Source organism: Lineus longissimus, chromosome 15 (genome assembly GCF_910592395.1).
Source record: "Lineus longissimus chromosome 15, tnLinLong1.2, whole genome shotgun sequence".
Lineage (NCBI taxonomy): Eukaryota > Metazoa > Nemertea > Pilidiophora > Heteronemertea > Lineidae > Lineus > Lineus longissimus.
Window position 1 is genome coordinate 15,664,571 of NC_088322.1, and position 26,417 is coordinate 15,690,987.

General features: G+C 47.7%; 1 protein-coding gene across 1 annotated transcript in view; it reads right to left on the reverse strand.

Annotated features, from left to right (window-relative positions):
• Window positions 1-26,417, reverse strand: part of LOC135499456 (uncharacterized) — a 60,566-nt gene that overhangs the window by 10,994 nt on the left and 23,155 nt on the right. The window contains exons 47-85 of the mRNA XM_064790200.1: window positions 25,965-26,336; window positions 25,201-25,483; window positions 24,765-25,015; window positions 24,311-24,638; window positions 23,683-24,089; window positions 23,197-23,534; window positions 22,824-22,992; window positions 21,696-22,523; window positions 21,077-21,313; window positions 20,607-20,894; window positions 19,646-20,236; window positions 19,197-19,413; window positions 18,766-18,944; window positions 17,626-18,453; window positions 17,230-17,478; window positions 16,698-17,045; window positions 15,885-16,387; window positions 14,939-15,684; window positions 14,594-14,793; window positions 12,619-12,915; window positions 12,174-12,374; window positions 11,765-12,022; window positions 11,390-11,602; window positions 10,677-11,178; window positions 10,269-10,558; window positions 9,581-9,826; window positions 9,133-9,356; window positions 8,618-8,782; window positions 8,190-8,381; window positions 7,547-8,065; window positions 5,405-7,295; window positions 4,745-5,098; window positions 2,881-4,581; window positions 2,347-2,600; window positions 1,914-2,162; window positions 1,432-1,665; window positions 1,141-1,311; window positions 568-723; window positions 128-400 (exon numbers count right to left, since the gene is read on the reverse strand). Of these exons, the coding sequence (XP_064646270.1) occupies window positions 128-400; window positions 568-723; window positions 1,141-1,311; window positions 1,432-1,665; window positions 1,914-2,162; window positions 2,347-2,600; window positions 2,881-4,581; window positions 4,745-5,098; window positions 5,405-7,295; window positions 7,547-8,065; window positions 8,190-8,381; window positions 8,618-8,782; window positions 9,133-9,356; window positions 9,581-9,826; window positions 10,269-10,558; window positions 10,677-11,178; window positions 11,390-11,602; window positions 11,765-12,022; window positions 12,174-12,374; window positions 12,619-12,915; window positions 14,594-14,793; window positions 14,939-15,684; window positions 15,885-16,387; window positions 16,698-17,045; window positions 17,230-17,478; window positions 17,626-18,453; window positions 18,766-18,944; window positions 19,197-19,413; window positions 19,646-20,236; window positions 20,607-20,894; window positions 21,077-21,313; window positions 21,696-22,523; window positions 22,824-22,992; window positions 23,197-23,534; window positions 23,683-24,089; window positions 24,311-24,638; window positions 24,765-25,015; window positions 25,201-25,483; window positions 25,965-26,336 (15,752 nt within the window). The remainder of the gene's footprint in view (window positions 1-127; window positions 401-567; window positions 724-1,140; window positions 1,312-1,431; window positions 1,666-1,913; window positions 2,163-2,346; window positions 2,601-2,880; window positions 4,582-4,744; window positions 5,099-5,404; window positions 7,296-7,546; window positions 8,066-8,189; window positions 8,382-8,617; window positions 8,783-9,132; window positions 9,357-9,580; window positions 9,827-10,268; window positions 10,559-10,676; window positions 11,179-11,389; window positions 11,603-11,764; window positions 12,023-12,173; window positions 12,375-12,618; window positions 12,916-14,593; window positions 14,794-14,938; window positions 15,685-15,884; window positions 16,388-16,697; window positions 17,046-17,229; window positions 17,479-17,625; window positions 18,454-18,765; window positions 18,945-19,196; window positions 19,414-19,645; window positions 20,237-20,606; window positions 20,895-21,076; window positions 21,314-21,695; window positions 22,524-22,823; window positions 22,993-23,196; window positions 23,535-23,682; window positions 24,090-24,310; window positions 24,639-24,764; window positions 25,016-25,200; window positions 25,484-25,964; window positions 26,337-26,417) is intronic.

A 26,417-nucleotide genomic window follows, 5' to 3' on the forward strand; every position in this document is an offset into this window, starting at 1 on the left:
TGCTCAATGTCCGCATGGGAAGTTTAATTGTCAGATCGATGTTGACAGATGACGAAATACAATACATAAATAACAATATCCAAACAATCTTTAATTGCGTCTGCTCAAACTAAGGAGTTGAACTCACAGCCTGCTGACTCTTGATCTCTTGTTTCTTCTGCTCGAGTTCACTCGGCTTCATGATGGCAGACTGGCCGACCAGATCAAGCAACTCTTGATCAAAAGCAGCCAGGAGCTTCTCTCTCTCTGTCTGCCTCTGGTCGACGACCGCGGTGCGCGCCTCAGACTTAGCAGCCTCCATCTGGTGCTCATGCTGCTCCTCGAGGTGGACGGCTTCCTTCATGTGGCGCTGGCGTAGGACCGTGTAGATCATATTCTCCGCATCTTTGCCAGCCTTGCCCTGAAAAGCGAATGGAATAACTTTGATTCAAAACATGACCCCATATATATTTCAATAAGTCTATCATGCAACTTTTTTTCAAAGATTGAAATTTTTTCAATGATAGCTTTATCTTTTAAAAAAGATTTGAGGATCTAGTGATTTCCATCAAACCATGGCTCACATACCTTGACAGAAGACTTCAAGGTCGTTCCCTCGACTTCCCGAGCCAGTTTGTCGTTGAGACGATCTCGTTCCTGCTGTTCTTCCAGCAGTTCCTTGGTCATACCGATGTTGTGTTTTTCCGTCATTTGCTCCAGCCGGCGCTTCTTACGGGCTGCAACCTGGAGGAGAAGAGAACCTTGAATCAAATTTGACTGTTAACTGCTTGAAGTCATGCACAAACACAACTTAACTGGTCTGAGGATCAGAACGCCCACCCTGTACACCCACATTAGGGCGGAGAGGTGGAGGCCTGTCCTAGGCTACAACCTAGTCGATCAAACACAGAATGATTACTTCACCTGCCCAGGACTCGGACCCTATAGGTGATTCCCAGGCAGACCGCCATGTATCATCGCCACAGTGATTTGACCTGGGTGGCTAACATTGACATGAGTTCTCCCCTGTTTGATTAAGTTGATGGTACCCTGCGGTGTTGAGCAAAAGGCTATGAGTGGTTCCTCCTAAGGAAAAGTCTGAACTGATCCCAGTTTGTGGTGGCAGAACCAGAATCATCACAAGCGAGAACTGTTCCATACCTTTTCTGCAAGGAGTTGTCTCTGCCTGTCCTTCTCATCATTAAGGTTATTCTCGAGCAGCTTCGCCTCCTCCTTGTGACGCACCATCATCCGCTCAACCTCGTCCTCACTCAGGTTCTTGCCCTGGAGGACAAGGTTTTGTTCGAACTTGGCATTGTGGGCATCGATGGCCTGGAAAAATGATCAAAAATATTGAAGATTATTGTCATGATATCATGAGCGTCCAGAATCCCTCAGTAATTATCTCTGAAAACTTCCCCAGCCCTCAATGACGATGGATAAACTACGCACCAGTTTTTTCTGAGCATCGATCTGCTCTTCTATGCTCCTCCCACTCTTGGCATGCTCATCTTCCATCTGCTGTTCCATCAGTCGTACTTCCTCCCTTTGTTTCTTATCAAGGTACGCTTGTTTCTCAATCTGCTTGTTGACAAGTTCTTGTTTCTCGTCTGTGTTTTTCTCGGAGCACAACTCACGGCTGATACGGTCGATGACTTCTGCAGAAGCAGTGTCACCCTTGGCGGCCTAGAAACAAAAACAGATTCGAATATTATAATGAGAAACTTTTTGCATGCACGAGGTGAATCCAAAATGAGCCCAGTTTCTCAAATCCGGTTTGGTTACACTCAGCCTCTTCTCGAACCAACTTCTTTTTGCTGCCAGTGTGTGGACCAATCTCCAAAGATTGACTTCAAATCGCCAAATGACCTCCATAGCTTCAGCAATTTGTTACTGGTAAAGATGACTACTAAGTTACCACGGCAACTCCATACCTGGGCTTTGGTAATCCGATCCAACTCATCAGAGATCGCTTCATCCTTATTTAGCGCCTCCTTCATACGTTTTCTTGCCGCTAACTTCGCCATAAGAGACTCGCGCTGTCCGGCCCAGTGGTTGGCGAATTTGTTCTCGATCACGCGGACTTCGTCCTCGTAGTTTTCTAGGATTTTCTTGGCCTGTTCCTCAGTGGTGTTCGCCATGGCATTCTTCAAAGCCTCTCTTTCAAGTCTGTCAGTCTCTTCCTGAAGGAGAGATTGGAAAGATTGTAAGCAGACGATCAGATTTATATCATCCAGGGTAGACATTGGACATATTTTCTATTTGATTGGGTCACCAGAAGAGAATGCGACAAGCATTATACGGTACGACTTCTTTTCAAATCTGGAAACCTATTCTGAGAACCGAGCATCTTGTGTTTCCATTTACCTTCTGCAGCCTCCTCATGGCCTGAATGAGCGCATTATCCTCCTTCTTACGATCAGTCTCCTCCTGGAGCTCAGCCGTCTTCAAAACTTCCGCTCGTTCTTCGTCCGTGAGATTCGCCGTAAGGTTCTGCAGACTCTTCTTCGATCGGCGTCGGTCTTTGCGGCCGCGGAGCTTCTGTTTCAAAAGGTCAGCACTTGTACGCTTCTCCATCATTTTCTTTTTGGCATCATCGATATCCTCCTTTTTGGCGCCACCTATGAAGTAAATAGGATCAACTTATGATCAGGCCAAGTCTGTGTATTCAGGGTCACTTCCTGGTCTGTCCCTTCCAGTTTCCGCTAGGGGCTCTCATTCCTCTTTGTACTTTACATTGAAAATCTCAAATTTAACCGTCTGAACTTTCAACTTTTTAACAAATTTTCAATATTTCAAAACAAGTTGTCAGGAAATTGCACCAACTGAAGTGAAATCTGTAAAAAATGAAGTGGGTACAAAAAGTTTATCTCGATCGTATTCTAAGAATCGTCAACTTACCGACACGGAGTGCCCTTACTCTCGCCTCCATCTCCTCATCGCTCGGCCCATCGTCACCAGACTTCGCGTTCTCAAGCTCAGCGATCATCTTCTGCTGCTGTTGTTGTAACAACAACAGATCACGATCCATCTCGTCATGACCGGCAATCTTCACCTCCGGAACGACGTCTGCTTCCAGATTCAGCCCCTTAGCTTCATCGACATGAGTCTTGTGGAGATCCTTCTTCGCTTGGCGGCGACGGTTCAAGAGTTTCTCACGCAGCGATTCCAAAGATCGTCTCTTCTGCTTCTCCAGACCATCTGTGACCTTCTGTAGGTTTGCGGCGTATTCCAATAAGATTCTCTCCCGCTCTGAGTCAGTGTTCGCATCCTTCAACTTCGCCATCAGCTCCTTCGCCATATCTTCAGTGCAGGTTGCCTTCTTCCCCTCCACATCATTGATAACCACATTAGTCGAGTCGATTTCTTCTGTTTTCAAATCGCTTTCCAGTTTTGCGACTTCAAATGCTTGTTTTTCAAACAACGACTTCTGCTGTTTGATGCGCTCTTCCTCCGTCAGTTCCTTGGTTGGCTCCGCAGCCTTGAAAATGTTTACGACAGGTTTGATGCCAGCGTCACTCATCTGAATCACTTCTGATTGGAGGTTGGTGGTGCGTTGCTTCAGACCGCGTTCCTTCACAATGACCTTGGGAGCTGACACGCCCTTCACCTTCATTGGGTCGTCTATTCCTGTTGCAGCAACGGCCACATTTCCACCTGAAAGTGCCGCGAGCAGTTCTGACGACAACACAAACGGTCCACCAGATTCCAACATTGCGATCAACTGTTTCAAGAGCGGTAGAAGTTCACGGTTAGAAGATGCAGACGTCAAGTCACCATCACCATAGACACCAGGCAGAGTGCAATCATAGTCGCCAGCAACCATGACATCACCTGTCAGGACCCCCTTCGCCTCAGTCATCAATAACTCGTTACGCTGTCGAGCATATTCCACACCAGCTTGAGCATCGTCCATGTTTTCAGTTCGTGTCATAATCTGGTCCTGCAGATCGGCCTGCAGCCTCATTTTGGCTTGCCTGTAGCGCTGGCGGAGGGTATTCTCTTGGTCAGACGACGAACCGAGATCGATCAGTTCTTTCAGACGGTCATTGAAGTTATCCTCCTCTACGACCAGCTTGTTGAAGAATCGTCGGACAGTATCAATGAACTTTGCGTGCGATGTGAAATGAGCTTCCTCCTTTTCCAATTCATCCTTGTCACCATACGTCAGGATGGACAGTACGTCTGCTGGAATAACAGATGCCAACTCCTCCTCTGCGTCAGACCGGCGCTGGATTTCCCGTTTCGATGCCTCCTCCAAATCGTGCTTTCGTTCCTCCATCATTTGAAGAGCTTCCTCAACGACAGTAACCGTGACGTTATCAATGTCGTGGAGAAGTTTCTGCGACAACTCAAACTCATGTTTGGTGAGTTCTGCTTCACGTTTATTTTGTCTGCGCCAGTAACCGCGTCTAGCGACTGCCTCTTCTTCAATCATTGACACTGCACCTAGTGGTGGACGGCGTTTTTTGTGACCTCCGGATGCCAAGGTTACTGGGACGACAGTGTTCGTGTCGGGGTTGACACGGACGCCGATGACAGGGCTCAGCTCACCTGTCATGGAATCAACAGCCTGTATACCAATGGTGATAGGAACCAAACCTGAAGATGAAGAGTATTATTAGATTAAGTAAATACTAACCGGTACAATTAGTTTGGCTGAATTTATCAAATTCTGATTGGCCCTCCCTCCAAAAACGCTATTCCGATGTTACTCAATCTGTGCAATAATTGGCAGCAAAGAGAAAGCAGGCGAAAAACTCACCTCGACCTTCAGGGTCCTCCATGGTGCCTCCTAGTGGACGAATACGGCCTGTCAACTTTTCCTGCTCAGCACTCAAGATCGGTACATCTCGTCCAGATCCTACTGGGTCATCCATCGCTGTTCCAATCAAAATTGGCAGCAGCTGCCCGGTGCGTGCAAACTCGTACATTCCTGGTGAACCACCAGACGTCGCAAGGATGTTGGCCCGCTCAAGACGACGGGTGATATCGTGCGCAGACTGCAGCATGTTCTTCTTCATACGGTTACGAGACTTTTCCAGTTCACGGACTGCCGTTTCAAGTAGTGTTTGCTCATGACGTAAGCTGGCGCCACTGTCTTGACTCTCTTGGAAGGCTGCAAAAAGACGCCAACACTTTTGTGAAAATCTATTTCCTATTGATGTTGGAATAAGGCACTGTTGCATAATTGTTGCACCCTGTGGTAATTAAAAGTAACAAATATCGCTTGTTTGCGAGTGTTAACAAGTTATCACTGGGTTTGATACTTATCAGATGTGGCAGTGATGCCTGAGCAAAGGAAGCCGTTTGCAACTCAACACTTGCTATTTGAGATTCAACAGAATGTGAAGTGATAAATGCCATTTTGGTCACAGTGACCACTTCAGATGCATAGAGTAGTTATCAAGAAATGTCTCCCTACCTGATAAAGCATCCTTAAACTGGCGGAGAGCATCCAGAGTTCGCGCCTCACAAGCCATCACACTCGCGTCAAGTAGTGCCTGAAAGCCTCCACAAGATGCAGCCACCTCTTCGTCAATAAGCGTACCACCAGACACCTTCACAGGCTTCTTGCTGATAGGGTCGATGTACATATCGCCAGGAATTATGGGAGTATGGCTGTCTTTGTCTGAACGTGTTCCTCCTAGAGGTAGGACGTCACCTGTCCTCTTATCCAAGGTCACGGCAAGGATTGGCACGGGTTGCTTCGAAACGGGGTCGATCATCTGTGAGCCGATTTCAATGGCAATCGGAAGGCAGGTCACAGGATCAATATGGGTGCCAGAGATTGGATAGACTGTTCCTGTTTCTGGGTGAATCGTCACGGCGATGATTGGAGCATGGATACCAGTTTCTGGATCAGGGACCGGAGCACCGTATTTCATGTCGCCGCGATGAGCCAATGCTTTCAGTTTTGTTTGAATAGCAGCACCCTCTTTGTTCGTTGGGAAGGGTACGTACGGGATCAGTGGCTCGTCATGGCGACTAGCTTCTCCAGTCGCAGAATCTGTTGTGAAAACGAGGCGTGATGTGATCGAGTCAAATGCTACGTTTCCTTCGATGGCCATGACATGACCTGTCTGTGGGTGCAGGAAGTAGTTGTTTGGGATAGTCACGACGTTCCCGTCTCCGGTCAGCATCTTTGTACTTGGTTTAGGGGTGATCAATCCTGTCGTCTCATTATGCACCAAGAGGTCATTCGCCACGACCTCCATGTTGTCACTAATCAGGTTCTCCTTAGGTACCGCGTCTCGGTCGCCGCGGACGATCTTCCCACCAGTTCCTTGGTTGAGGACGCCCCATGTTCCAATTCGCTGAGACTCCTCGTTGACTTCACCGGACATGCGCTGTATTAGGGCACCGATGCGTCCAACGATACCGCGGTGAAGATGCTCATCAAACTGACCATCCTTGATGATCTGTCCGCGCTGCAGTTTCTCCGAATGCTCGTTAAGCAAGCGTATCGCCTCACTCAACGATGATTCATAGTTGACCTGGTGGTCTTCGCGACACTTCTCATCCTCGTCCATCAAGTCATGTTGACGCGTCAGCATCATCTCAAACTGCTCGCCCAGGTCGCGGCGTCTCGCCAACTCAATCTCCAGTTCTTCTAGCTTGCGTTCGTAGGCTGCAAGATCTTCTGGTGTAGCGAGGCAGGACCGTCCCTTCAGGTTGAGTTTAGCTGCCCAGAGTCCCTTCAGTGACTCCGTCTGGTTGTTAATCTTCTGGTAAAGTGACTTTACTTCTTCCTTCTGTTTTCCAAGGGTCTGGGTAACCTCGCGAGATTGTTTCGAAAGGGTGTCGTACAGCACTGGAGCACTGAATGACTCAAGGTCAACCTGCTGCTCGTAATCCCAGAATTCATCACCGCGGACCTCGACTCCAGCAGGATCCAGACCACCAGCTGGTTGGCCATCACCGTCACCGTCAGGTAGTCCAGACGCAATCGCAGCCTCATGCTCCGTACTGGCACCGATGGCTTCTAAGTTGCGATGGAATTTCTTGACAGGGTGAACAGTCGATCCTTTACTCGCATAATCATCGAAGTTGTATTTACCCGTCTGGTCGCGGTAAAACGGATGAATAAACATAGTTTTGCCCCAGCCGTACTTTCGAAACAGAACAATGGCGACGATAAATAGTATGAGCGCCACAACGAAAATTGCCGTCAGGATGAAAAGAAGCGCCCAGTCGGGTGTCTTCAAGATCTCAGAGTTGAGACTGACGGAGTTACGCACCACGTTTGTGGTCGTTTGGGGGAAGAAGGGTCCGGTCACAGAACACTGGACATTTGCAGCCATGACGGTCACATACTGAAATCAGAGGGGTCAAAGGTTAGACTAACACAAAAGCAACGAGGAGTTAACTTGAACATGAAGCCAAGTTAGTGACTTATCTTACCAGGCCCGGTCTCTACACTCACATAAAACCTTCCAAGATGTCAAGGAGCAGCCACAAAGCACTCATCTAAACTCAACCAGCAGGGCACCAATCAGTGACTTTCCTATTCTAAAGGAGTGCTGGTACAAACAAAGAATATTTCACGAAGTAAACAAGGACGTACCATCTTCTTGTTTGAATTCGAGCTCAAATAGAAGACATATGTTCCCGCTTCAGTGAACTGGTATGCAAATAGAGTTGAACTCGATGAACTCTGAGCCATGGACTCGGCCAAGGCACGGAAGCCACCGTAATCAAACTCGGAGTTCGTATTATACAGATTATCTCGATCGTAGATGGGATAATTTGTCGTGTCGATAGTCCACATCATCGTCTGTCCGTTCGTCAGGCAGACGGATGGATTCGTGATTCCGGCGAATGTGGTTGTGTTGGTTGCCAAGAGACGACGTCGCGTTGAGGATCCGCTTGTTGCGTTGCTTGTTACCGTGGAATTCTTAGAGTTCTCCGCCAACACGGTTGCTAGGAGTAACGGATCTGGTTCGTACGCTCCGACGAATCCGGTCGAGTCGGATGAGAGCATGAAGATGTTGGAAGACGACCCATCCATCGCACCACATTGATCGGATGATATTGCGAGTCGTGAGTTTTGGATGGATGAGAGGTCACTCAAAAGGAAGGTGTCCTGCAAGGAGAATATGAAATTGTGTTATTCTCATATTTCAGAATGAAATATCAGTTCCTATTAGTTCCTTTAACAGTTCCTTTAAGTTTGTTATTTCAGACGAAGAAGTTTCTAAAGAACCTACATAAGTATTTCCAGATGTGTCCAAGATCTTGATGTAAGGTTCATCCGGCTCCTCCGGACAGACAACCTGGATCCTATTCTCTTGCGCCTTCCTGCACTCCAGGTTACACACTTCCTCCAGGTCTGCCGTCTTACACGTACAGATACCGAGAAGTTTGTCGTAGCCGAGGTAGTCTGTCGGGGTGTCGCAAACCTAGAACGAATAATTTTAGTTACTGATATATTTGTGAGCGTTCTATTTGGCAGGAATTGCTCACAACGCAATTTCGCCCTTGATCGAAAAGCCTGTTATGCATTGCGCACGAGTGGTCGAAGTACCTTTTTCATGATGACCCTCTGATAACATGGTCAGTTTGTTTACTTTTGCCTCGACTAAAGATAAAACGAAAGATGGGATTTTGACAAGAAAAGCAAAGGTCCTGAAAGTACCTGATCTTGACAATATGTCTCCCATTCCGACGGCAGCAGGCAGCGGCCATCTTGTGTCCTGGACGTTCCCTCCTCGCACAGATCGTAGATGATCTTGACGCAATCCTCGTCCCGACTGTCCATAACCTGGAAGCCAGCACGACAGGGGCATGTTCGATCACTCGGCTGAAACGGCGAAAGAGTACATTATATTAAAGACAAATCATTAACACCATCCTTACAATGAGATCTATGGAAGCTTTCAGAAGTAACTATCATCCTCATTTTCGGCTGTGAAAAACTACTTCCGCGATTTCTTCAAAGTTTGTTTTTTATCTAAACTTGAACCCCAAGAGGGAATCTTCAAATTCAGTAACCATGGTTAGAACTAAGATATTCTGTAAGTATTCGCGTACATTGACATAGTGCACTGATTCTGACTCTGTTATGTTCTTTTTAGGCGAATTGCGATGAAGTCGTCAGGGGTATCCAAAAAGCGAACGAGAAGAAGAGAAGATCATGGGTATCCACTTTACCTGGAAGTCTCTGCCAGCGCCGGTGCAGACGCACGCCGTCTGCCCAGTTGTTGGTTGTTCAGCCTCTCCGCCGCAGGGGTAGCAGCCAGTCTGTGCTAGGAGGTTATTGAACGTATCCACGGCACACGATAGGCATTCGGTGATGTTGCCCATTGAGCTGTAGGGGTTGTAGCTGCCGATGGGGCAGGGCGTTGGGAGTGCTGAGGCTTCTGGGCAGTAGTAACCTGAGAATGAAGAATGATGATTATAGCATCGAAATTCTCCGGCTAATTTTGGCTAATAAGTTTTGAGTCGTCATTCATGTCACTAGTCATGAATAAGTGTTCATTTTCAAGATATCTTGAGGTAATTAATGACATTTAGAGCAGATTAGGGGGTCAAATTTGGGGGTTGGTAATCACCCAACCCCAACACTTCATCGTGAATCTTTTTAAAACTTTCAACTCACCAGGTGGACAGGGGTAAGAGTTTGTTGCGTTAACTCCAAAGTTGGCACTACTGTTAGCCGACGGCAGGTCCGTAGTGGCTAAGTTCTTGCAGACAACTCCAGGGCGGCATGGCAGACACGCAGCTCGGTCCGGATGGTTACCAAAGTAGCCAGCTTGACACGGCTCGCAGGTGTCGTTAAACCTGTGTTGAGGCGTGCTGTCGTACATCTTATAGCCGAGAGGACACTTCATCGGGACAATGGTGCCTGGGAAAGACAAGTATTGACAAGGTGTCAAGCAAATCTGTTGCAACAATTGAAAATATTCCGTCTCAAACGCTTCAATTCAAGTGCACACAAAAATGATAAATGATGATAATGTAAAGTCGATAACATTTCAAAAAGGAAACAGGACACAATCTTACACAAAATCGAATTTTCAAATCAAAATGTGTTTTGAACCAATGCACTCTTTCATCATTCAAAGGGTTGTGCATTAGACATTCGTGTCGTTTACTCACGTTTAAAGACAAGGTAAAATAGACCTGAAGGAGATATACCATAGAACAGGTTTTACTTCAGAGTTTTAACATGTCAGTTTTTGAGAAAAACTTAATCTGATTTTACAGATTAACTGGTCATTGCACAAAAATACTGGTAAGTTTTTAAAAATATTCAAATTTATTGAAAATATTCGGAAAAAACTCACCAGCATCTGAACTGTTACATCCGTCATTGCCACCACAGTAATGACCCCTTGGGCATGGTAGTGGGTACGACGACTTCTCAGGGCAGTAGTACCCAGGCGGGCACGGCTCCTGCGTCATGGATCGGTTACAGTAGTAGCCGGGTTGGCATATTGTTTGGTTCTGTGATCCTGGCGGACAGAAGTAGCCTTCGTCACACTGGATACCAGCGACGGTGTCGTTGGTGTCGGGGCAGTAGAAGCCAGCCGGACAGTCGAAGCAATCAGCAACGCTACCGGCAGCAATGGTGTCCCTGGAAATGAATCGGATAGTTGCAACCAAAGTTGAATGTCTTGGCCAAATGATAAGTAGATAACTTGGACCCTTAAAATTATACAAATTTCAAATCCTCAGCTCAGACAATGCCTCACCTGTATGTTCCAGCTGGGCAAGGCTCCGGTCCGTACGTCGCCTCAGTACAGTAGTACCCCGGCGGACATGGACTAATCGTCACGTTACTCATGCCCTCCATATTACACCAATATCCAGCCGTGCACGGTTTACACCACGTAATATTCTCTGCGCCTTCCAAGTCGTTGAACGTCCGTATCGGGCAAGGCTGTCGTGTCATGTTGAAAGGACAGTACCAACCAGGGTAACACATCTCGGGTACAACCGCTCCAACCGGGCAGATACGTCCGGCGGGACAGAAGTCACATTCAGCAACAGACGAAGCGCCTTCTATATCGATTACTTTCCCAACGCTGCACGTCTGCGGTGAGATGGTTCCTTCAGGGCAGTAGTAACCTCTCGGACAGAGGCCGCCGATGTTTGTGTCATTCAAGATGGCGGGGTTTGGTATGGGGCTTCCCTGCTTACACCAGAAGCCTGGCGCACACTTGCCGGCGATGATACCTCCAGCGCAGTAAGACCCTGAAACACAAAAACACAGAATTTATTCACAATGTCAAAAGACACATCACATTCATTTCATTAGTTGCAAAACATGACCACTCTTGGGAAAGCTCTCAATCCACACAATGTCATAGTATCGCGTGCAATTCATTTCATCACTTAGGTAGACACGACTGTTTCTGAAATGTACACATTGAAACTCCGGTCTAAGGATGAAACTTCCACCTACCTGTCACACAGGACGAGCACTGAGTGTAGGACTCGAGACCAGTAGTGTTGTCTTGGGTGTAGGTACCGTTAGGACACCTGATCGGATCAGAGGTGCCGTTTGGACAATACGAGTACGGAGGACATTCAAACGGTATGGTTGTGTTGCTCATACAGTAGAAACCAGATGGACAAGGTTCGCAGGAGTTGGAGCCGAGGTTGGGTTGGTAGGTACCTGGAAGAATCATAAACATTGATGACTACCGATATGACAAGAATCAGTATAACCAAGACCCCAATGGCTTTAAAGGTATAGCATTTTACAGTCAAGACTTTGACTTCCAGAAAGTCATATTCTCTGAGATCAAAGAAAAACGTCTGCTACGACTCAACGTACCTGGTGGACAGGCAAATGGCATCGCTGTCTTATTCGGGCAGTAATGACCTTGAGGGCATAGGAAACTGCCGGGCTGGTTAGAAGAGATCTTGGCACTCGCCGGGCAGTAGAAACGCTCCAGGCAGATTCCGGTCGGAGAGAGTAGGGCCTCGCCATCGCAGGCATAGCCAGCGGAGCATGGGAAGCAATCAGACTCGGCCTGACCTCCTAGAGCATTCCTGAGGGTGCCAGGGGGGCAGACCGTTGCATTCGTGCATCCTGGATTGAAGAATATGAGAAGTTATACATCACATTATAATCAGAGTTATAATCTTAACCTTGACGTTTTGTGTTACCACTCATCGTCATCAAACAACATTTTAGGATTTTTAAATATTTTCGGACTTTACTTCAGCATTATAAAACTTACCTTGCAAGCAATAGTGTCCCTTTGGACACAGACCGTTCAGACCGCTGTTTGGACCTGAGACTGTCGCACCAGATACGCACAGGTAACCAGCGCTGCATGGACCAGCCGGGGCAGAGAGTCCCGTGTCATTACAGAAGTAGCCAGGTGAACATGGTGAGCATTCGCTTGATTCGACAAGGCCGGTGTTCGGGTTGAAGGTGCCTGGAAAAAACGACTTAGTGTGTGACTGAAATGGTTTCTTTACATTTTGGGCCAAAGGACCAAAAGCTAGTTCATTTTATCCTCAGCAAATCAAGGCCTTCTTACATGAAATGTTCAAATCGACTTCAAATATGTAAAGTATCGTTAATTAAACACATCTGTATGAAACTGATAGCAGCTAATTGCTAAGTACCTGTACTTTGCAGAGGATAGGTCAAGTTGTATATCGTAGCTGATTACTTACCCACAGGACAAGGCGTTCCAAAGTCTGCAGTAGCGTTCGGGCAATAATGCCCAGTCGGGCAAACCAGGGTAGCGTTCATACCCTCGTACGGGCAAGACTCGCCAGCAGGACACATAAGACAGGCTCCGAGACCTTGGGACGGGGCGTAGGTGCCCTTGGCGCACGGCCGCTCAATCACAGCGCCCTCTAGACAGTAGTGGCCAAGAGGACAGATGTATCCCTTGACTCCATCCGTTGGCTTGGGGAGGTTTGATCCGGCCAGGCAGATGAATCCAGCAGAGCAGGGCAAACTGTAACCTGGAACAGATACAAGGCATGGTCAGATTCCGGAAAATATTTGAGGTAGCAGACGACGTGTACTTTCAGAAGACGACAACCACTTTTAGAAGAAATAGAATTTCCCTGATGCAATCATTGGGCTAAAAATACCAAGAAGCCTCCATTGGCAACCGAAATCTCATGAAATTCAAAAAGATCACTTTCCCTGCCACAATTCCTGCTATCGATGAGACCTGATGACCAAATCACCCATGTATACACAGTGGACAGTTATGGCTTTCAAGGATGGGTTGAATTGTTATCTAGAAGTTTATGCGAGGTTGTTGGACACACATATTCCTCATTCAAGGAGTGCACGGGACTGGTGAACGCTTGGGAAACAGGTCGATTAACACTTACGCAAAAATCACGAGAATAACGCAATTAAGGCAGTGCCAACTCATTGATGACTAGTTAGATGAGATGTACTTGACAATGAAATGTTAAAATCAAATTTGTAGAAAACCAAGAAAAAACTAGATACTATAAAGTAGACAGTTATATGACCAATTCAAGAATTGGTGCTTTATCATATACCACTGACCAATGCTCCAATGCTGCATGCTCCAAGGCTTAAGCTGTTTATAAACTGGGCAACAGATTTAGAAACTACACCCCTCATGTCTCCAATGTGGCCAATGTTACTTTTATCTAGCAGCATTTTGACGCCATGGTCAAGCTTTTTTACCGTCATCAAATTTTGGTATATGATAAACAGAAAAACACCTTTGTGCTTTCTGTCTAGAAGTCACAAGCAGACAGACAAAACAAGTAGTAGCAATAAATTCATATCAGGTGCTGAAAATCAAAAAAATTAAGGAAAGGAATTGCACGACTATGTTAATGGGCATCACAACCTCCCCTACCTGTTGGGCGCGTCAGATACCATATGCCAGGCTGACCTATTAAGGGCAAAGTGATTAAAGGCAAAATATGATAGTTTAACTTTGTATCAAGTTTCTAGCTGAAACATTATTGGCTTAAGATTGACATAATGGTACAAAATACTGTGGCGGAGACAATACATGGCTGAGAATAGGTCAAGTATGCACCGCCGGCGCCGCCCCGGCTGCCGCCTCGAGTGATAAACAAGCGTTGCCATGGCACTAATTTCTGCGGCCCGAGACAGCCATTCTTCAGCACAGCGGTCTCTCGATTGGAGGGTGGAGTCACGATAGCTGGCACCTGTTCGCTGGGTCATTGCAGTTCGGGCGGGCTGCCTGGAAGGGAAGGCCTCGTTGGCGCCCGGGTTACTTTAGTAGTATATATCTCGGGCGGTGAAATATTGTAGTATGGGTTGAAATTGGATTCGTCGTTCAGGATTATAGGCCGAAATTGCAGTGCAGGATAGAGAATCAGGGGAGCTATCAATTCATTCACGATCATTCCGTGACATCACAGGTACGTAAATTCCACCTTTCGCCTGCTTCTGCTTGCGCCTGCTCCTGCTTATGAATTCTGACACTTAATGCGCATAACAATTGATAAAAATAAATTTTCGTACACGAAAACAGCCCTTTTCTCCTCGATATTTACGGCCGCAAAACGCTGAAATCCCATCTCAGAGTATCTAGAGTTTCAAAAAGTTCGGGAGGGGGCGGCACGTACTGGCCTGCGTACAAAGCAGACATCTTCAAATGATGTAAACAACACCTACCATTGGCTGAAGCATCAGGCGTGCAGTAATTCCCTGGCTTACAAAGCTCGCAGTCGCTGATGTTCCTGTTGCCGAGGCCGTATGTCATGGTGCCATCTGGGCATGCAACAGGCATGTAACTACCCTCTGGACAGTAGCTACCGGCCGGGCAGATAGAGTTTGTCGGGTTGGGTTCGGTGTTGCTGCCATTGCAATAATATCTGGAAAGAAGAGGCAGACATAGTTTTTTAGGTTCTTTCGCATTTGCAGGATTGACCAAATCAACTTGCGTATATCAGCCTTGGGCCTCAGATGCGCTTCAACCTACAACATCCTTTTAAGTCAAAAGCAGATAAACTTTCTTACCCAGCATAACAGAATCCTTCTGGCACGGACAGTCCTGTCGTCTGGCAATAATACTTGGGCAGACAATCCTGGCAGTCGCTAGCCTCCACTTGGTGTGTCTTGTTACTGAATGTACCAGTCGGGCACGGGAACTCATTGGCACGGGTGGTACCGTTCGGGCAGTAGTGCCCGGTCGGACAGAAGTTGTTGGTGAGATTTCCGACGGGGTTGATCGTGCTGTCACAGTAGTAACCTTCCGGGCACGACTTGCAACTGTCCTGTCCAACCTCATCCTGGTACTCGCCGCTCGGACATCTTGTGGGTGTGGCAGTAGCAACGAGACAGAAGTGGCCAATCGGGCAGAGATAGTCGTAAGGCGTTGGTGTGGTTTGGCCCGGTGGGCAATAATAACCTGGCTGACAGACGCCAGACACCGCACTCTCCCCAGATCCGTTGCAATACGATCCTGCATCACATGGCGTACACTCTCCCTCCGATATCAATCCTGACCGATAACCGTACGTTCCGTTCCTACACGGGTCAGGCAAGTCGCTACCGGCGACGCAATAGTGACCGAGCGGACAGATGACTTGGCGTGGATGGATAGACGCAGCAGGACAGTAGTAGCCAGCATCACAATCAGCAACTGGAACAGCGAGGCCTGTTTTGTTGCAGTATTTCCCAGGAGTGCAGTCGATGGGTTCCACGGAGCCTAGCGGGCAGAATGTTCCAATGTCGCATTCTCCGCCGGTGGTGTTATCAGATGGCTGAAAAATTAAAAGGATCATCAGTAAATGCAGAGTGAGAGAGTTGAAGTCAAATGCAGGCTTTGCATTCCGGAGACAAACACAGATTGATTCTAGTTTTAAAGATGAGAAACGAGATACGAGACAACGTTAAAGTTGATCACATTTCAGTGTTCAAAAAAAAGTGTACCAAAACGATAGATGAAACATCTAATGCTTACCCTAGCAGCACTAGCACTGAGAGTACAGTACCATCCAGCATCGCAATGTGCGGTCGGCTCCTGGTTACCATAACCGGCGCAATAACTTCCTGGCGTACACGGCAGACAGGAGGCATTGCTCTTCTGCAATGTTGCATTATTGAACGTTCCGGGCAGGCACGGCGTATGGTATGGATCAGGTGTCTCCAACTCACAATAATACCCGGACGGGCACGGGAAGATGGAGTAGTCTGAGGTGTTCTGGTAGCAATAGTATCCTTCCGGACAACTCGTGCAGGTATCTTGGTTTTCCTGACTCTGGTACTTCCCTGCAGGGCACGGCAGCGGGTACGTGGTGCCAGCAGGGCAGTAGTGCCCCGTTGGACAAACATGGCCGACGATTGGATGGACAGTGCCAACAGGACACTGCGAGTTGTTTAGCATGACTGGATTTCGACGGTCCGCACCAGAGACACAATAGTATCCAGGTAGACAGAGACCTGTTGGTGAGGTCAGATTGGTGCCTGAAAAAGAGTTTCATTGGGAGTAAGACGGCACCTAGCCCGAGCATTGACAGTTGGCTTTAAACACAAACAGATTTCATTGTGGTCTTATCACGACCACAAAACACACCAAGCACTTCATATATTCAAGGTTAAGTCACCTTCTTGCTTCTGTTAACGCGATGACTTGAGCTGTACCTGTCAGCCTCCGGCTCCAAATTTGGTTTGGTGGTCCAGATCCTCTTCCCAAGATCATGCACTGGAGATCAAAATTACACAATTTTTGAGACTAAGCCTCATGGTAAATAACTAGAAGGGGGATTGAACTCACCTTGGCAGTACCTGCCACCATCACACGGAGTACACTCTTCCGCAGACGCCAACCCAGTCACGTTGCTATAGGAACCAGCTGGACATGACTTCCAGTCGTAACCGGTTCCATTTGGACAAAAGAATCCTTCCGGACAAGTTATAAATGTCGTGGAGACTACACTAGCAATCACGAGATCTGGCACACAGTAGTATCCTTCTGGACAGACTTGGCAGACGCTCTGGCCGGTTGCCAAGGTATAAGCTCCGGCATTGCAAGGCTGTGGAGAGGCAGATTGGATCGGGCAGTGCTTGCCGATCGGGCAGACAACTTGTTTTGCAAGATCAGAGCCAAGTGGACAGTAGAAACCTAGAACAAAAGGGATAAGGGTATGAGTAACAGTTTCAAACAAGGTGCTAATGGTGATGGGAATGGCCGTGAGCCTGGTGCAGTACACAAGGTATGTGAGGTATATTTTGGTCAAGTTCATTCCAGTCAGGTCCAGTTCGAGTTTTGGGCCAGTCTAAGAATGGTCTTCGATGACTTTACATACCTGCAGCACAAGGTCCAGTTGGTGCAATCAAACCACTATCCTTACAGTACATGCCAGGTGTACACAGCTCGCACTCCCCAGCAGACGACAACCCAGTGGTATTGGAGAATGTTCCATTGGGGCACGCGATGGGGTCTTGCGTGACACCAGGGCAGTAGTAACCCTCAGGGCAGATGATCTGGTCGGCCTTCTTGGAGCCAACAGGACAATAGTAGCTTGGGATGCAGGCTCCGCTGACTGCTGTAAGAGCTGTAAAAGGAAAAGAATCGGATAAGACATTAGGCAATTGGTACCATTGGAAAGTGCTCATCAGGAGCTCTCCAATGAATGGTCATGTAAATAGATTCTTCACTCTTTGCCTTTGGGACAAATTCTCTCATAAGGCAGCAGACCTACCAGTTTCATTACAGAAGTATCCGCCAGTGCAGTTGATACACTCATCCTCTCTTTGTAGTCCAAGGCTGGGACTGTAGCTTCCTTCAGGGCAGGCAATGGGGCTAGCAGTATTCACCGGACACCAGAAACCAGCAGGGCAGATATCAGCCAAGGATACACCCAAGGTCGGGGCAGTCATATTTGCACCTTCCTTACAATAGTAACCAGGAGCGCATGGCCTGATCGGAGATGCGAGACCTTCAACGTCGCATGCCATACCACCGACGCATGGGTTACAATCTGTTATCATCTGTATTCCAGTCCTGTTGTTGAATGTTCCACGTGGACACGGGAATTCCTCAGCGTAGGTCGTTCCATTTGGACAATAGTATCCTTCCGGGCAGATGTACGTGTTGTAGAGCACGACAGGTCCATAGGTGGCGTTACAGAAGTGGCCGGCAGGACAAGTCTTGCAGTCAGAGCTCCCAGGAGAATCCTGGTAGAATCCTGACGGGCACGGCATGGGGTGGCCTAACCCTCCAACACAGAGATGACCTTCAGGGCATGTGAAGTTAGCTGGGGTCGCAGAGAACTGTCCAGGAGGGCAGTAGAAACCAGCATCGCAAGGTCCAGCTGGCGTTGCTAATCCTTGGGCATCGCAATACGATCCGTTGTCACAGATCTTGCAGCTACTTTGGACACTAGCGCCCTCGGTGTCCAGGTAGTAACCCATCGGGCAGGGCATACCAGTTTTACTTCCAGCTGGACAGTAAAAGCCACGAGGGCAGATGTTTCCGGTGACATTGTCAGTTGGGCTGTGGACGGTTGCTCGGAGAGAGCAGTAATAACCTGAAATAGATGAGGAAGTTGGTTATAGAAGTGAGTTTCTTCGCCAGAGGTAAAGACCAGTGGAACAGGACATCAAGTGGGAAAGGTCACTCACATCAGCTGATGGAATCGTCACACCAACTGACAGCAGTCCAATTTTTATGCCGAAGCTGATCACCTTTTTAGAGATGCCTATAGAGTACCACACAGAGCCACTTTCCTGGTACTGAAGGCAGAACAAACCAAACAGTCAAAGTAGCCTGTCTACCAATCCATGCAAATATTGATGATTAGGTTCATTTTCTAAAGCATTGAAAGAACTGATCACCATACCTTGGTTGCACAGGGCTGTTGGAAGGGCGAGACCTTTGGTGGCACAATAGGAACCTTCATCACATGGAACCTGGGCGGGACTGCCGGTAGGACAGTAGTAGCCTTCTTGACATTGACCGCCTTCACTTGGGTTGCTGGGCATGGTCTGGGTGGCTCCACTTGTGCAATACCAACCAGCGCTGGAAAAGATTACCATAAAGTTAGTGATTGTGCTCAGCAGTTATAAATGTTTTGGACCCTACAAGGTTCATCATTACAGTTTCTTTCTGATAAAGACCACAACCACTCTAGTTCTGGTCATGTAACTTTATAAACCCCTAATTCCTTTTTCAATGCCCTATGCTGAAACCAAAACCACGTTTGAAATCTTGCTGGATATCAGAGAAGTATCCGAACAGACGTTGAAAGAAGAAGCAATCCTTTTAACATACCTGCAGTTACCAGTCTCGACACTCAAGCCATTGCCCTGACAGTACATGCCTCCAGTACAGTCCTTGCATGCCGTGACGTTCATCTGGCCTGCCAGGGTGTTGAATGTTCCACTCGAGCACGGGAACTCGTCACTTCTCATTGTGCCTGCAGGGCAGTAGTGGCCGCTGGGGCAAATCTTGTCGGAGAAGTCGGTGGAGTTGGCAAGGCAATAATAACCTGAAATCATGGAATAAAGCATTAACAGTGCTATAGATTTCCTATCAAAAGTTTGTGGGAAGTTTGACAAGGCAAGCCATACAATCCACGCATCAACTTCAACTTATACACTTCAACGAACAACGTAGACGCCTCAAAGTTTTTTCTAAATGTACATCACGTATGATCAATCCAACAACTCAACAAAGCGTAATGGTAGTAAAGTGTTTTGCCAAAGATCTCCATCACCAACCTTCTGGACACTGTTTACAGGTTGCCATTCCTTCCTGGTCCTGATAGGTCCCAGCGTCACATCCAAGTGGTATCGCACTTCCAACCGGACACTTGTAGCCACGAGGACAGATGTCGCCAAAACCAGTATGACCGCCAATCAGTGGACAAGATGCAGGATATGAGCTGTTCATATTCTTATTATTTGGGTTGGCACGGTCTACACCGGATTCGCAATAATAACCAGCTGCGCATGAGCCAGTGACATTGGTGGCTGCTTCTTGGTCGCAGTAGAAGCCGCCGTCACAATCCGTACATTGCGTGACCTTGAAGAGCTTTCGTTGGTTGCTGTAGGTTCCTTTCGGGCATGGTTGCCAGTTTAGGCCGGTTCCGTTTGGACAGTAGTAGCCTTCTGGACATTCATGGTAACCGGATTGTGGGTCGCCAGCCGTAACGTTCTCCGGCAAGCAGTAGAAACCGTCCGGGCAGACGTCACATTCCCACATGCCGGTCCTGTTGGTAAACATTCCTGGAGCACATGACTTGGGCATGTCCGAGGCTGTCGGACAGTGGAGACCGATCGGGCAGATGACAGCATTTGGAAGACTTGAACCTAAAAACACAGGAAGGAAACTAAATTGTTTTATTTTATTTCTTCAATGATGCAATGAAGAAGCAGACTTTTAATCTATCCTTGTTGATTGCGCAGCTAGCCAAGACCTTGTCAATGCCCAAACAAACATTAAAACGACGAAGCCAACAGCTGAGGATGTCGTGTCGTCTGTTGTCAATATCAAATGACATCACACAAGATATTTAACAGATGTCGTCTGCTTCTTTTTGAAGACAGATCAAAGACCAGAGATGCTTGCTTCCTACGACAACTACCAGTGACATTATCACAATCACCTCGATTCCATAAACAACTCACTTTAATTTGGCAGTTAACCCATCAATGGTGCTAGACTTTTCATCACACCTACCTTCTGGACAGTAATACCCCTGTTGGCAATCACCCTCCGGAGAGCTCAATCCATTCCGCTGACAATACGACCCAGCAGGGCATGGAGTACATTCACTCGAATTCGCCAAGCGAGTTGCATTGGACCATGTTCCACTCGGGCAGCGTACAGGCGTATGGGTTCCTATCGGGCAGTAGCGGCCAATTGGACATATCTGGCTTGTTGGGTTGCTCGAGCCTTCCACGCAGTAAAAGCCAGCATCGCAGAGGTCCTTGGGGGCATTCAGTGCAAGGTCGTCGCAGTAGTTCCCTGAGAGAATAGTTTTGACAGTTAGCAACAGGAAAAGCAGAGAACAATACGATTAGCCTGCATCATATCATTTTCACCTTCTTATGCGTCTGCTTTTAGTAGTTACTATTCCAGTCGAGTAAAACATAGACTACTTATTACACTTAAACGGAAGATACCTTCAATTAGTCTCTGAATCTTACCTTTAGTACAAGAAGTACAATCCGTAACATTTCTCAAACCAGTGTTGTTTGAGAAAGTCCCAATAGGGCACGCAATGGGTTCTGTCGTCTGCTCTGGGCAGTAATATCCACGAGGGCAAATGTCTGCATCGCCTCCCTGGCTTGGAGCGGCAAACTGGGCGGCCTGGCGGCAGTAGTAACCTTCACTGCAGGGGAGTGTGGGGTAGACAATGCCACCTCCTGGGCAGTAGAAACCACCTGAAAAGGACATAATCGTGGTGAACATTGTATTCTTCTACCTCTTCTGTGTACATGAAGGATATCAAATTTACACAAGTGAAATGAAATTTATCTTCTAGTCTAGACACAGAGGGTGGCAAAGATATTGCAAGTTTAAGGGGTAGAGCACTACTTAAGTATAAATTCAAGTGACACCTCGGATTGCGAATTGGAGTAGTCCTGCTGGTTACAGTGACAAACTCCAAACTGAATAGTTGTAGCTTCAAACCAAGCCTGTTAAGCACTTTGACTGCCCAGGTGAGATTCTACTGATCGCAGTAAAAGCAGCAGCTCCTCAATATCTCCAACTCTCTCTACTGAAATGAAAAGCTCCTTCAAAGTCAGGCAAGGCAGAACTTACCAAGACACGGAAGACATTCAGACGCACTCCTCAGCCCAGTACCATTGTTGAATGTTCCAGCAGGGCACGGCCATTCTGTTGCAGTCTGTGTACCATTTGGACAATAATGGCCAACAGGGCAATCGTATAGTGTGATGTTGACGATCGGTCCAAGGGAATTATCGCAGTAGAATCCTTCAAGACACTCCTTGCAAGAGCTCTGGCGGAGTTCATCTTGGTAGGTACCGGAAGGACACTTCTGGTATGTGCTGGAACCTGTGATGCAAAGATGGCCAGCAGGACATTCGAAGACACTTGGATTGCGGACAGTTTGGGCAGGCGGGCAATAATATCCAGCATCACAATCGCCATCAGGCTGTGACAACCCACTGCTATTACAGTACTTCCCGGCAGTACATTCAATGCACCATGTGACATTCTCGGCCCTGTAGCTCGGCTGGTAGTAGCCAGGTTGGCATGGTGTCTCACTGGCACTACCTTCAATACAGTGGTAGCCAGGGCTGCAGCGGTCTCCTCCCATTCCAGTTGGTTGTGCCGTAGTCGAGTTGCCGCTACAGTAGTATCCAGCAGCGCAGGGTCCGCGTGGCAAAGCCATCATATCAACATCGCAGTATTTGCCAGGATCGCAGCCAGTAGGGGCCGCACTGCCCTGAGGACAGTAGCTACCGGCCAGGCATTTCCCTCCCTCGGGGGATGAGGGTTGGGGCAGGTAAGACCCAAGGGTGCAGTACCAGCCAGCATCGCATTCGGCAGTGGGGTAGCTATTTCCCTCACCGTCACAGTAAGAGCCTGGGGTACAGGGAGTGCAGGACGTGTCGTTCGCTTGGACTGGAAAACGAATGAGAAAAACAGTCAGATTAAGAAACGATGCAGAAGATTATGGTTATTAGAGTTATGGTTTGGTTGGAGTTTTGATGAATGTCGGCACACTCAACTGATGCTCTGGCCATCTTCCCATTAGTACCTGAAACTGTGCTGTTGCCGCTCGCCAAGTCTTGCTGTTAGTCAAGGCTAGACTTTAGATGGAGGCCAAGCTACACAATGATGGCTAAGGTATTTATATTGTGCAGACTACCAGACCAGGTGACTTTATATTATCTGCAAACCTGAGGGAATAGTCCTACTTACTGGTCAGATTGTTGTAAGTTCCCCTCGGACATTTGAACTGGATATCATACTCAGTTCCAGGTGGGCAATAGTGACCTGAGGGACATGGTTTGTCAGTGTAGGTGCTTGAACCTGATGTACAGTAGTATCCTGCAGGGCATTCCGTGCAATTTGACTGCGCTGTTTGGTCCTGTGTTGAGAAAAAGAAGTGTTAGAAAAGAAGAGTTCGTGCTGTACAGTCTTGGTAGATCTCTATGGGGCTTTACTAGAGTAGCTGAGAAAAGCACAGTATCAACTAAGACCGACACGGGTATATACCTGAAAGGTTTTACAAGAGTAGCTGGGAGAGGCACACTACCAACAGAGACCGACACAGATAGAGATGAAGACTAACCTGATATGTTCCAGCTGGGCAAGGAATAGGTGACACAGTTCCACCAGGGCAATAATGGCCGACAGTGCAGACGTCACCAGCGCCTGTATTATTCATCATGGGCGCCGCCATGTTGACTCCCACGGTACAATAATAACCTGGCGCACAGTCACCAGTGGGAGCTGTCAGGGCGTTATCTTTGCAGAACATTCCACCAGTGCAGGGGGTGCATTCTTTTTCAATCTTGAGGCCAAGGAGGTTGCTGAATTTCCCAGCAGGGCAAGCGGTCCAGTTACGTCCAGTTCCCAGTGGGCAATAGTAACCTCTTGGGCAGAGACGCCAGCCACTTGTAGCATTACCTGAAAAATATTAACATATTGTGAAACGTGGAATCTAACACCACGATTTTGACTTAACTTGGCTACTACATGTATAAAGCAATTATCCCAAGCCGAGATGATGATGATGAAAATCTATTCTCAAACAACTCAAAGGAGAAATACTCACCTGAAATAACTTCCTCAGGGACACAGTAGAAGCCATCAGGGCAGACGTCACACGAAGCAGCCTGGGTGTAATTTGTGAATGTTCCTGGGGCACATGGTACGGGCTGGCCACTTCCCTGTGGGCAATGTAAACCAATCGGGCAAGGCGTCGCGACTGGATTAGGTACGTCATCACCCCCTGGGCAATAGAAGCCTGGATCACAATCGCCAGCAGGTTGATTCAAACCGGTGTCATTGCAGTGTTTTCCTGGGTCACAGTTTGCGCATTGTGTGACGTTGTTGTTCCCCCCCATGTTGGAGAATGTGCCTCTGGGGCAGGGTGTGGGTGCGCCCGATCCTAGTGGGCAGAAGTGACCAACGGGGCAGATAGTTCTGGAGGCGTTGGCAGAGTAGACCTCGCAGTAGTAGCTGAAAGAGAAGAGGTTTAATGATCAATCAAGAAATAATACCGACCATCGTGGCAGATGACCATGGTCCTATTCGAGCTTGATTATGGTAAGCCAATGTCAAAAAGTCAGAAAGAGACACTTATGATTTGTTTAAAGACTGATGAGAATTTGTTCAATCAAGCAAAGCAAAATCTGATGGAACTCGTAGTTTGGCAACATTGGATAGAAAGAGGCACTCACCCAGGAGAGCAGAGACCAGTCGGTTCAATCTTGCCAACCTCGGCACAATAGCTGCCAGCCGGACACGCTGGACAATCAGCCTCTTTCTCAAGTCCCGTCCCATTGTTATATGTGCCTTTCGGGCAAGGCGTTGGGTCAGCTGTTCCTACCACACAGTAATGTCCGACGGGGCAGATGTTCGCGTCAGCTCCTTGGTCTGGTGCAGAGATGTTTGCGTATTGTTTACAGAAGTATCCAGGTGAGCAGAGGTCAACTGGAGTGACCATGCCAACCATTGGACAGTAGTGACCGCCGAGACAAGGAGTGCAGTCTGACTCTTGGATGAGGCCTGAAATGTAAACATTAGGTTGAGCAGACAATTTTGAACAGACAAAAATCAGTATTTCTCCTAGTCTAAAGTAATTTTTTCAAATAGTTACGACTTCCCTTGGAAAACATTGAAAATGATACCAACCTATCCTGTTATTGAACGTTCCAATCGGACAAGGATACTCTGTGCTGAACCTCGTTCCGAGCGGACAATAGTATCCCATTGGGCAAAGCGTTGTCGAGTTGTCAAGGATGACGATACCCATGGTGTTGTCACAGAAATACCCGGCCGGGCAGGTCTTGCAGGTTGGTTGCGTCTCTTGGTCCTGGTAGGTACCGTTCTCACAGCGGACAGCAGCTGGCGAGCCTCGCGGGCAGTAGTGTCCAACCGGGCATCTGAAAAAGTTCAATAGAGTTTTTGTGAGATTTTATCCAGGAATTTCAATTCTTCGAAAATCACGCTGCTTCATCAATAGATACAAATGAGGGTTCTGCCTGAAAGCAAACCTGGGCCCAATCGCATGTTTAGCAAGAAGTGATGATACAAGTAGGCCATTGATGTAAAGACTTTATATACACACCTGTACTCGTGCGGTGAAGAGTTGTTCTGTTTTGGTGGGCAATAGTAGCCTTCTTGGCAGTCAACAAGGGGAACAGCCATGCCCCTGCTCGGGCAGTACATCCCAGAGATACAAGGACTGCACGCCTTCTGCATTGTGGCACCCGTCGCGTTCAGATAGTAACCCTCTTCACACGGTATCTTATCGGGAGTTCCCTGAGGGCAGTAGTGGCCAGTTGGGCAGACGTTTCCGGTCATACCATCTGTTGGAGTGGCGGAGCTGGATTGGCCAAGGCAGTAGTACCCTGTGCAAGAAATACGTTAGGTTATAAATACATGTTTTACAGAGGACAGAAGATTGGTATATACATGTATATATCAGATGTGTGAACCATCATCATCAAGAGAGAAGGGAGAGCCTTTCCTTGGTTTGGAGGAAGAAGGGACAGCCTTTCATTGGTTTGGAGAAAGAAATGACACTATTTCTTTGGTTTGGAGGAAGAAGGGACAGTCTTTCTTTGGTTAAGAGGAAGAAGGGACAGCCACTCTTTGGCTTTGAGGAAGAAACAATGGTGTTTCTTTGGTTTAGAGGAAGAAGGGAGAGCCTTTCTTTGGTTTGGAGGAAGAAATGACACCGTTTCCTTTTTTAGAAGAAGAACGGCTCTACATGGAATTGTCTCAAATGATAGAAGCCTGCAATTTCTTGCAAGGACAGGAGACAGTTACCGAGGTAATCCTCCAACTTCGGCACGAGACCAAAATGGGTATTTCAAAATGCCAGCTTACCTGCAGTGCAGTTGGCTGCTGGGGAGGCCAGACCTGCTGTTGGACAGTACCAGCCAGGGTCACAGGCTGTTGGAGTGTGTGACCCCTGGGGGCAGTAGTACCCAGGCTGGCATTCTCCGCCATGTGTCGTTGTGTTGGCAGACGTAGAATTCCCAGAGCAATACCATCCAGGCGCACACTGATCCGTCGGCATCTCAAGTCCTGCGGTGCCGCAGTAGTACCCAGGAGTACATCCGATGCAGTTGCTAAACTCTGTAGACCTGTTAGCGGGGTTATAGGTTCCAGCCGGGCAGGGGTTCTCATACATTTGGGTTGTCCCTGCTGGGCAGTAGTGACCAGTTGGACATGGGGTGTCTTCATACGTTGCAACACCTGGAAAGAAACCAAAATAAAAGTAAATTTTGATCAAGTTATGATGTTCTTGAACTTCCAACAAGTCGGTAGTCACGAATC